Here is a 12106-nt window from a genome sequence, read left to right as displayed (position 1 = left end):
CTTGTGGGTTAAAAGTACATTTTACAACAGTTATTTTCCGGAGTGATCTCATCCTTCTTTTAGTTTGAGTTTGCAGGAAAGGGGTGTTAGGGTTAACCTTCTTATTATTTGGATGTTGTGCTTATGATATAGAGTATTTAGAACAAGAGAAATGGTGTTATACATCTGCATCAAGTGCTTGATTTTCTGCAAATTTTGGAGAAGATTAAAGTTCGATCTTAATTGTTGTTTAAATTCAAGGATGTAGACTTCAGCTACACCCTCCGTCTTAAAGTACTCTTTTTTTTTATAAAGCTAGAAATTAATAAAGTGCCAGGAGATGCCTGAACCGCATACAACACAGTATAAGCTCAAACAAGAAAAAAACAACCAATGAAAATACAGAAAAACACCAGACCCTCCCAGAGGGGGAAGAACAATTAGGACAAATTCAATCAGAGAAGGGCAAGCCTAAGCTATCTCTAGAAAGAAGAGGATGCAGAAAAGAAGGTGGTGAAGGCCACCATTGAGTAGAATACATTAAGAGTCCTTGACCATTCCTAGCCAATGCATCCGCGACCATGTTGCCCTCACGAAGAGTGTGAACACAAGTACAACAGATTTTGGAGCAGAAAGTCATACAGTTGTGGCATCTAGCTCTCATCTGCCAAGGTACACCAACAACTTTATGGTAGGCAGTGACCACTTTAAGAGAATCAGTTTCCAGACAAATATTGGTGAGACTCATATCCATGGCTTTCTCTATTGCCAACATGCAAGCACAAAACTCAGCCTTTATAGGTGTGGCATATCCTATGTTGCTGGCTAGAGCCCCAAAAAAACCATATTGGAATCTCTAATGATAATTCCAACAGCCCCACAGGGATGGGCCCCAACTGAGGAACCATCACAGTTTAGCTTCACAGTGTTACCATGAGGAGGACTCCAAACAACATCATGCAGCAGCGTGGGTCTCTGAGATTTGAAAGGTATATTGAACAATTTGGAAACTTTGTAATCTTGCATAGCTGATGCACCCTTAACCAAACTTAAGCTATAACTAAGCTTCACTTCAGCCAACATAGTATTGAATAAAGTTGTCATAGCCTTGTGAGTGTTTTGAAAATATCTCTGGTTTCTCTCAAGCCATATAACCCAGATGGTGTGTAGAATGGCAGAGCTCATAACCTGCTGAACAAGCTTGCTCCCCAAACCAACCCTCCCCAACAGGAGAGTGAGAACATTAGAGCTGTCTAAAGGCTTATCAGACCCTATGCTTAACCATTCCCACAGTTTTCCAGTTACAGGACATTCAAAGGAAATGTGCTGAGAAGATTCAGAGCAATTTAGGCAAAAACAACATCTTGAAACAATGTAGCATCCCCTTTTTCTGAGGTTGTCATCAGTTGGGAGCTTTTGATGAATCAACCTCCAAGTGATGAACGCTCTAGAGGGAGGGATGTAGGAGTTCCATAAAATACGAGCCCAAGCCACCTTCAAACCAGACCCAGTTAGGAAAGCATAAGCCAACTTATTAGACAGTTCCCCATCAGAAGCATGTTTCCAGATTAACTTGTCATCCATATCATCAACAGGTAAGGTAATTTTAAAGATCGGAGTAGCTAGATCAACATCCCTATTCAAAATAACATCCGGCAGACACCAATGACCATTCACAATACAATCAGAGACCTTCATATTGATAGAGTGGAACAAGGAGTGAGGGATACTCCAGCGGTCAGCAATGGGTCTTTCAACCCAATTATCAGTCTAGAAGTTAATGGATTTTCCATTGCCCACGGACCAGAGAGCATGATCAGAGATCAAATTAACATCTGTCTTCAATCCAGGCCAGACTGAAGAGGAGATATAGTGGGTTTTGGGTTTACCTTTGTTGAGAAATCTAGCTCTGCATATTTGAGCCAACTGCTCATCTGAAGTTAACATCTGCCAGGTGAGATAAAGGAGGGAGGCCAGATTAATTTTTGTGGGATCCTTCACAGCCAACCCACCTTCATCTTTAGGTTTACAGAGAGCAGCCCAAGAAACAGTACATATCTTCTTGTGATCAAAACTACCACTCCATATGAAATTCCTCATAGCTCTAGCAACTTCAAAGAGCAAACTGGAGGGCCATTTATAAACATGAAAAGAATATGTTAGCATGCTACATATAACAGAATTGACCAGCTGAACCCTTCCCATGATGGATAGTAATCTCCCTTTCCAGGCAGTGAGCTTAAAGAGGATTTTATCAACAATTTTTCTGAGATGAATGAACTTAGGTTTTCCTTTGAATAAAGGAATACCTAAGTATGTGAATGGCAGGCTCCCATGACTAAAGCCAGTGATGGAGCTAATGGCATGAATTCTAGACATAGAAAGAGTACCAGTGTAAAATTTACTTTTCTCAGCATTGACAAGCTGACCAGAGTACTTACCATAACATTCAAACAGCTGCATGATATTTCTAACATTGGCGAGAGTACCCTTACAAAATATAAGGATGTCATATGCATAAAGGCAGTGACTGGGAATGAAGAAATTCTTAGTGGCTTGAATCTGAGACAGTCACCCTTCCAACACTAGAGCCTCAAGGCCTCTACTAATGACTTCCTCAGCAAGACAAAAAAGGAGAGGAGATAGGGGGTCTCCTTGTCTGACCCCTCTAGTGCAATTAAAGAACCCAACCGCTTTCCCATTGATGTTGATGGAGAGTTTAGCTGAATGTAATATGGTAAGAATCCAGTCACAAAAAGTCTGGTTAAAGCCAAAACATTGCAAAACATGAAGCAATAACTTCCAATTGATAGTGTCAAAGGCCTTTCGCACATCAGTTTTTAGAGCCAAGTTACCACCATAGGTTTTCTTATGCAAAAGATTAACAGCTTCAGAGGCTATCAGGATGCAATCTTGAATATGTCTGCCTGGGATGAACCCTCTTTGATGTATAGAGATGATTTTAGCAGCTATGATGCCCAATCTGTCAGCCAGGATCTTAGTTATGATCTTAAACTGAAAATTGGCAATGGCTATAGGCCTGAAGTTGTCCAACCTGTCAGCACCAAGGACTTTAGGAACCAGTATGAAAAAATTAGAGTTCAAGTTGGGCATTATGTAATTGTGCAAGAAGAAGTGTTGTGTGGATTTCACCACATCATCCCCCACTATATGCCAGAAGCATTGGTAGAAATGACCAGAAAAGCCATCTGGCCCAGGAGCTGCATCTCCACTCAGATCAAAGACTGCTCTTTTAATCTCATCAGCCATAGGTAAAGCAGTTAACATGTTATTATCTTCAATAGTAACCAAAGAAGGAATGAGCAAATCTAGCATATCATTATCCTCATAATGTGCTGGAGCAGAAAAAATGTTAGTGAAATAATTCAAGACATGAGTTTCCATGGCAGTAGGATCACTAAAGACTTCATCTCCATGTTTGAGAAGGGTGATATAACTTTGAGCATCACTAATTTTAGCTTGCCTATGAAAGAAAGCTGTGTTTCTGTCTCCTTCTAGAAACCTGACATTTTTACTTTTGTCTTGCCAAAAACTGTTAAGAAGATTGAGAGCTTGGCTGTATCTAGTCAAACAATCAACCTATGCCTGGGATCTCTCAATGCTGAATCCCAGCTGGTCAATAGCCAATTGCGCTTCAGCTAGCTGTTGTTGTGCAGTATGAACCTTAAGATGAAAGTCACCAACAACAGTTTTGTTCCAAATCTGTAGCTTAGGCTTCAGGCTTTTCATCTTGTAGTGTAAAATATGCATAGGGGTGCCCTGACAAGGAATGTTCCAGTTGGAGGAGATTAAATCTTCACAACTCTCAAAAGTAGTCCAAGAATTGAAGAACTTGAATCTAGGAAAGATAGTTATAGGGGGCCTCTGGTACAGGGTCAGTAAGATAGGGAAATGGTCAGAATGACATTTTACCAAAGTGTTACAACAGATGATGTTCCAATGTTCCAGCCAAAGATCATTGCATATGACTCTGTCCAGCCTTTGTGCTATGAAAGCACCACCTTCCCATTTATTGGTCCAGGTATACTTTGCACCATTTGTTTCAAGGTGAATTAAAGAATTTACATTAGTCCAGCTAAGGAACTCAGAACAAGCAGTGTGTAAAGGGAGTCTACCACCAAGTTTCTCATGAGCACCAAGGATGGCATTAAAGTCCCCTATGAACATCCAAGGGCCAGGATGATCATGCATAAGAGTAGTAAGGTTCAGCCATAGGTCCCTTCTAGAAAGATAAAATCTGGAAGCATAGACAGCAGTAGCATAAAGTGTGACCCCCTCTTCAATAAAGGAGAAGGCTATACATTGGGCATTATTGAGCAAGATGTTGATATTATACTTATTATTCCATAAGCACCATATAGAAGGAGTGTTATTATGGCAATTCACCACACTATGATGAAGATTCAGTCTCTTCCAATACCAGACAGTAAGTACTCCCTCCCCATAATATAAGCAAAAAACACTCATTTTCTTTGTCCCAAAATATAAGCAAGAAAAACAAACTTTTATCCTATTTAATCTTGTTTTTTTAAAAATCTCTTTTTCAAGAAAAACTTTTGTTTATTCTCATAAAATTAAATGCAAATTACATTCAATTTTCTCTCTTTTTCATTTTTTCCATAACCAATAGCGAATGAAAATTGTTTTTACATCTTCCTATAAAACTTTTTCCAAAGAAAACACAAAAAACTATGCTCTAAATTCTTATGTTTTAGTTTTCTTAATAAGTGTGATTTTCTTTTTTTTTTGGCTTATAATTTGGGACGGAAGGAGTATGTATTCTCTTCATCATTATTTTTTTGTCTTAAATTATTTGTCTTTTTTAGAATATCATTAATACAATATTTATTATTTTTTCTACTAACATAATCTTATTTATTGAATTTTAATAATCATACTAACTATAATTAATAATGATGTTTTAGTAAATGAAATACTCCCTCCGTCTCACAATAATTGTCTCTTTATCAATTTTTCTTTTTCTCAAAATAATTGTCACTTTAGAATACCAATGCATCATTTATTATTTTTTTCCATTATTATACCCTTTCTCATCCAACTTAACTACTCAACTAACTACAATTAATAAGGGTGTTTTAGTAAATGATACTAATTTTACCATTAAAATCGACACAACTAATCATTTTCTTAATAACCGTGCATAAACCTTAAACGACTATTATTTAGAGACGAAGGGAGTATATTTTACAATTAAAATTAGTATTACTAATCATTTTTTTAATAATGGTCTAAAACTAAAAAATGACACCTAATATCATGAGACGGGGGGGAAGTATAGTCTAAGGTTGAAGTGTTTGTAATTTGAGTTGTGGATTGTGGTGGTAGGTTATTTTGACGAGGGGTTTATAGTTTGTTACCCCTATTGATGGTTGTTGTGTGTGTTTGTGGGATCTTGAATGCACGTTGTAGCTAGATTTAGAAATAAATAGAAAACACACGAAGTGACTCAGTATAAACACACAGCAAAAAACATTAAAACTATCGGTCCAGGCATTTAATCCCCAATTGGTCTTGTCTATTTTAGACGTTTCATCTACCGATAACGTTCATTATGTAATTAGGTCCCATAATTGAAGTTGAACCTATTAAAAAAATAAGTTTTGGAACAATTGATAAGATTCTAACATAAAAATAATTTATAAGTTTTATGTAGAAAAAAATTACTTATTAAACTTTCAATATGTTGTAATCTACAAGATTATTACTAAAGTTCTTGTACACCATCTCAGACCTATTCTCAATAATCTTATTGGCCCTTAGCAAAACAGTTTTCTGCCTGGTAGGGGAACTTCTGATAACTCAATTGTTTTGCAGGAAATTGTTCACTTCATGAGAAGATCTAAAAAGAAGAAAGGATATGTTGTTTTTAAGCTGGACCGGAGAAAGCTTTTGATAATGTCAGATGGGACTTACTTCACTCCTGCCTCCATGATTTTGGATTTCCAGACATCACCATCAAACTTATCATGCACTGTGTCACTTCACCCACCTTCTCTATTTTATGGAACGGTAACAAAATGCCCCCTTTTAAGCCTTCCCATGGTCTCAGACAAGGTGATCCGCTCTCTTCTTACCTCTTCATTCTTTATATGGAGAAGCTCTCTATTGCTATTAATAATGTTGTGCTCCAAGGAAATTGGGACCCTATTCACATCACTAATGGAGGCCCCCAGATATCCCACCTTCTTTTTGCAGATGATGTGCTTCTTTTCACTAAGGCTAAAAACTCTCAATTTCATTTCATCACTGATTTATTTGATAGATTTAGCAGGGCATTCGGGTTTCCAAATCTAGAGCTTTCTATTCTTCAGGGGCACCTCAAGAAAAAATCAACAACCTCACCTCGATATGTGACATTCGCAGCACAACTAGGTTTTCCCATGCTCAAAGGCCACCCCAAAAGAAGTGACTTCAATTTCATCATTGAAAAAATGCAAACTAGGTTGGCATCTTGGAAAAACCGACTTCTCAACAGAATAGGTAGATTGGCTCTAGCTACATTTGTGCTATCTTCCATCCCTTCCTACTATATGCAGATTAACTGGTTACCGCAAAACATTTGTGAATCCATTAATCAAACAACCCGTAACTTTATTTGGCGTGGTTCTAGTAACAAGGGTGTTCACTTGGTAAGTTGGAAGAAAATTACTAGCCCTAAGAGTGTTGGTGGTTTAGGTATTAGAATGACTCGACATGCTAACACTTGTCTCCTTAGAAAGTTAGTTTGGGATATGGTCCAATCCACCAATAAATTATGGGTGAATCTCCTATCCACAAAATATTCAGCAGGGCCTAATATCCTTCATGCAAATGCTGCCAACAGCAGTTCACCCTCTTGGGCCTCTATCATTCGCGCCAAAGACATTTTCAAAAATGGTTATTTTTGGCGTGCCGGGTCGGGTTCCTCCTCCTTTTGGTTTACCAATTGGTGTTCTCATGGTTTTCTTGGTTCTTTGGTTACTATTATTGACATTCATGACATTCATTTGACGGTCAAAGATGTGATATCTTCCAATGGCCAACACACTCAATCCCTCTACACTACCCTCCCTCAACAAATAGCTGACACAGTAAACAATTTTCACTCTAATTTCAATTCAACCATTGATGATACCTTTATTTGGAGTCATAACAAAAATGGTGTTTACTCTACAAAAAGTGGTTATGCTTGGCTTCTCTCCCTCACGTAACCAGCTAACATAATTACTCTGCATCATTCTTGGTCTTGGATTTGGAAGTTACAGGCTCCGGAGAAATACAAATTCTTAATTTGGCTTGCTTGTCATGAAGCTGTTCCAACTTTATCTTTGCTTCATCATAGACACATCGTCGCTTCTGCAATTTGTGGGAGATACGGTGAAGAGGATGAATCTTTCATGCATTGTATTCGTGACTGCAAATTTTCTAAGCTCATCTGGCAGAAATTTGGATTTTCGAAAGCAAATTTTTTCTCTTCCAGCTGTGTGCGAGAATGGATACAAGGCAGCACCAAAGGTCCCCCGTTCTACCATCTTTCTTGCTTGTCTCTGGTGGAATTGGCGACACTGCAATCAAATGTGTTTCAATGCTGATTCCTGGACCCTTACACGACTGTACATCAGCATTCAAAATTTTGCTGACATAATTCAAAAGAGTTTCCAGCCTGTCGATGTTTCTGCTAATTCAGACCGCTGGGTGAGATGGAATAATAGCAACCATAGCAGTCACATCCTCAATGTAGATGGCAGCTGCCTTGGCCCTCCAATCAGAGCAGGCTATGGAGGATTAATCCGTAACAACGCAAGGCTCTTTCTGTTGGGCTTCTCCGGTTTCCTCCAGGACTCGACGTGCATCCTTCTTGCTGAACTCACAGCCATTCACAAGGGATTTCGCTTAGCAGTAGACATGGGGTTAGATGAGATAGTTTACTTCTCGGACTCTCAGCTCTCCGTTAATCTCATTACATGAACGGTTTCGAAGTACCATATCTATGCGGTGTTAATTCAAGACATCAAGGATATAATGGCTACACATAACTTCACTATCCACCACACTCTCAAAGAAGGAAACCAATGTGCCGATTTCATGGCCAAACTTCGAGCTTCGTCAAGCGTTGAGTTCTGGGAGCATTTCTCCCCTCCACATGATCTCCTTGATTTGATTAGGAATGATGCTATAGGAACTCTCTTCCGTAGAGCTTGAGTTTCTGTTCTTTTTCTTTCTGCTCTCTTTTTTCTTTTGTTTGGTTTTAGCTTTGTAACCAAAATAAAAAACTTTCAATATGTTGAATGTATCATTTTTAAGACAAATTTTCTTCTTTGAACTTCTTAACAAGTGTTTAGGGCACTTGTTAGCATTTTCTTAAAAATAATCGGCCTGAAATCCATTTATAGTCTCTCTATTTTATCTCAAACAAGATATTAGGTCCCTTATCTTATATTTAAAATTTGGGTTGTTGGTTCCGAAGCTTCACTTATTGTAATTTTAGTGCTAACCCAAATAATTGACCTCAGACATGATGATGATTTATTGGTCTTAAAGTGATGATTTTTTTGGCCATGAAGTGATGTTTTATGTTTTATTTTCAAATTTGAAGTCCTGGCAAGAACAGTCACTTTTGGAACAAAATTTTTGTATCTTTGCGTAAAAATAACGGATTGATACCAAAATTGCAATAATGTATGAAGTCGAGGGACCAAAACCTCAGATTTTCAAATGAAAGGACGAAAATCTTGTATTAAAATCTGATAATTAAAGGATTTAATTGCAATTGTGGTCTCTATTTTACAATGCTCACGAAAATAGTCTATGGTATTTTAAATCGAACTTTTTAGTCCTTTAGAGCATCGGTATCGGTGGTGTCTTCACATTAGCCAAGGTTTCCATGGATAATTAACAATAAGCTATGTGGTATTACTTTCTTTCGTTCCCCAGCACAACCACGATGATTTCATTTGAAATAGGTTAAAATAATATATAGAATTGAAAATAACACATACCTACTGCACTTTGATGGATTATTATGGGTTGAGTGGGACCCATTTTAGAATTTTTGATGAGTGGTATGGATATTTAGAAAATGTAGTTGAGTTGTTTACACAATTGGAAAATGTGAAATATTATACTAAAAATTTGAATGAGGTCCATTTAAACTACTCCAATGGATGGTATGGATGTGTATGAGTAGCACTTTGGTGCCATAGCTTTGGTGCCATTGGTGTCATAGCTTGCATCACCACCACACACACACACATCACACATAAATCCCCACACACATCCACACACATCAATGGCCAGGATTTCTCCAATGACAAACCAATGGCACCAAAACTATGTCATGGAAGTATTTCCCGATGTGTATACTCTTTTTTTTCGACAAAATGGATGTGTATACTCTTAAATATCACATTTGTTTTGTACCAAAAAAAAAATATATCACATTTGTTACAAGTTTGGTCCGACCAAAACTTATCGATCCAAAATGTCATAATTTATTAAATCAAATTCGATTCTAAATAAAACAATACCATTTTTGAACGATTTTTTTTTTTTGAGAGTTGGAACTAAATTTAATTACTTTTATGGCCACAATTATGAGTTGAGATCAAAATTGCAAACAATATAATATTTGAGCAACCAAAATGTTCACTTTAAAAATGACAGAGTATTTTCATGATCGTGGTAACCCTGAGGGGTTGGTTTGTTGGTTAAATCCCAAAACACAATTATCGTGTAAAGTAACATCACATCGAAATGGTATGTCCATCCATATAAAAAAATTCCTCTATATATGAAGTTGTAGTCTCTGCTAAAGCCTAATTTGTTTAAGTATCTTTAAACTTTTAAAATTTTAAATATTTTTTCAAGCATGCTTAGAATATTATAAATATCTCTTGAATATTTTTTAAATGAGATGAATTAAAGATGAAGTTGTTTAATCCCAAAAGTTTAAGATAAAAAAGAAATAAAAATGTTGTTGATCTAAACAAAAAATTTTGGGTTCATTTTTTTGAGAAGAAATTTTTATAATGTTCTACACCTTTCTGCAAAATAAATTTAAAATGCATGTTTACTTAACAGTGGGGACTAAAGCATCATAGATCTTTTTTTTTCATAAGAACCACAATGTGCAACTTTTTTATCGGGGCGAAAAATGAAAGATATGGTAATTTTGTAGGGACACAACATATTTAACCCTTATTAATAATATTTTTTCCTCCTATGGAAGAGGCTAAAAATTTGATGTTGCAGGGGCCAATTATAAAAGTTAAATATGTTAGGTTATGTGTGTATTCAAGGGGGTCAACATGTTGGGTATATGGATTGCATTGGTCAGTTGTGTATCCTACAAGGTAGTGTTACCACCTTCACAATCCAACCCTCATGGTGCCTTAATGTGCCTCAACTTCGTAAATATGCCCATGACTCTTCACATTTGATTGAGTTGGACGATGTCCAAATAAAGAAGAATTTGACTTTTAAAACCTTGCATATATAGATTAATGACCAAAAAAAAGGTCAAGGAACTATGAGGAAATACAATTCCTGGCGAAAGTGTATATGTGTTTGTGATTTTGTGAATGTGTAATATTTGTGTTTTAGGTAGTTAATGGTTGAGAATTATTGTGAAAGATAGAGATTTCTATGTGTCACATATGCTAGAGGTATCACTCGCATATGAGATGACACATATAACATGATCATATTCAAGCTAAAAAAATAGATTTGGAGAGTTTTACTAAACCTTGAAGTTGGGACTTTGGAGAGCTAAAAAAATAGATCTACCTTCCAGAGTTCCCTTCTTCCACACGTGTTAGAAAATGTTTTTAACCAAATTCTCTTTCTCTTTGATTGATTTCCATTGACATGTTAAGTTCTATTATATTCACTCCTCTTCATGTTTTTATTAGGTTCTATTTCTAGAATTTTATTGTGGTTGAAATCTAAATTTGGTGGAGTTTCTCCTATTAGTGAGTATTCAAGTTTAGAGTCGAAAACTAATTTTTAAGGTAAAGTTTTTTGGTAACCAAGGTAAGGGGTGCGAAGTATCAATCAGGTTGTGTGTGTAATGATGAGTAGGAAAAATGAGAGTGTCTAAATTCTTAGTTTTGTCTAGCCTTGCCAATTTCTTAAACCCTAACTAATAGTTTAACTTATTAAATACTAGTGAAAAGAAGGGCACGCACTCACGTGCCCGTCTTTCCGCTATTTTTATCGCGCTAACGTTTGAAAATTATTAAGGGGGATTTTTTTAATGAAATTTTGATTTGGATTAAAACTAAAAATATAAATGTTTGTTGCTTTCAAGGTATAACAAATCAGTTGGTATGGACAATGCATAAAATATGCAAGGTCCGGGGTTCGAATCCCGGCCACCACCAAAAAAATAAAACTAATCATGATTATTTATTTCAATATAACAAATTAAATATTTCAATATAACAAATAAAATATAATTTAGATTCTTTTTTTTAACGACGACAACAACGATCTTTATTATACAAAAAGTTTGTTTAAGGGCATAATTGGGATAATGCAAAAGTAAGTATAAATATACTCATGTATTTTGTTACACTTTTTAAATGATAAAGGGAAGAAAAAAAAACAGACATATATATATTTTCATATCGTGTTTGTTACATTTGTTTTAATATTTAAATTTATTCTTATCTATTTGTTACGTGTGTTATTTGTATTGAAAATTGAGGGTATTTTTGAAAAGGAAAAAGTCAACCCAAAAGTACTGAAATGGGTAGTTTTCTTTATATATAATATAGATATATAGTACTCCCTCCATTCCTTTTCTTTTGATGTTTTAGAACTTCAACTATATTCCAAAACTTTTGATGTTTTAGTGAATTTATTATTGTTTTCTCAAGTTTACCCTTGTTGGAAAACACAATAAACTATTAAAATAGTTATTACCTTTGGTTTATCACATGTGAATTTAATGATAAATAAGGACATTTAAGTAAAAAACACACAAATATTTATATACTTTAATTACTCCTTAAAACTTGTGTCAAGAGCTAAAACATCAAAAGAAAAGGAATGGAGGGAGTATAGATTAGTGTTGGATAATTTAGAATTCAAAGGAGTAAGATTA

The 12106-nt window shown here is 35.9% G+C and overlaps 1 protein-coding gene and 2 pseudogenes across 1 annotated transcript; 2 read left to right on the top strand and 1 right to left on the bottom strand.

The window, feature by feature from the left end:
- Positions 1–392: 392 nt before the first annotated feature.
- LOC146936315 (uncharacterized) lies at positions 393–1677 on the bottom strand (annotated as a pseudogene).
- Positions 1678–6038: 4361 nt separating this feature from the next.
- On the top strand, positions 6039–7211 carry LOC146936314 (uncharacterized). Its single transcript, XM_085749191.1, has one exon. It carries the CDS (start codon positions 6039–6041, stop codon positions 7209–7211), a length of 1173 nt encoding a protein of 390 aa, XP_085605317.1.
- Positions 7212–7305: 94 nt separating this feature from the next.
- LOC146936313 (uncharacterized) lies at positions 7306–8202 on the top strand (annotated as a pseudogene).
- The last annotated feature ends 3904 nt before the right edge of the window (positions 8203–12106 follow it).

Source organism: Medicago sativa, chromosome 3 (assembly GCF_051527215.1).
Source record: "Medicago sativa cultivar Bolivia chromosome 3, Bolivia_mono, whole genome shotgun sequence".
Taxonomy (NCBI): Eukaryota; Viridiplantae; Streptophyta; class Magnoliopsida; order Fabales; family Fabaceae; genus Medicago; species Medicago sativa.
This window is presented reverse-complemented; position numbering and strand designations above follow the sequence as displayed.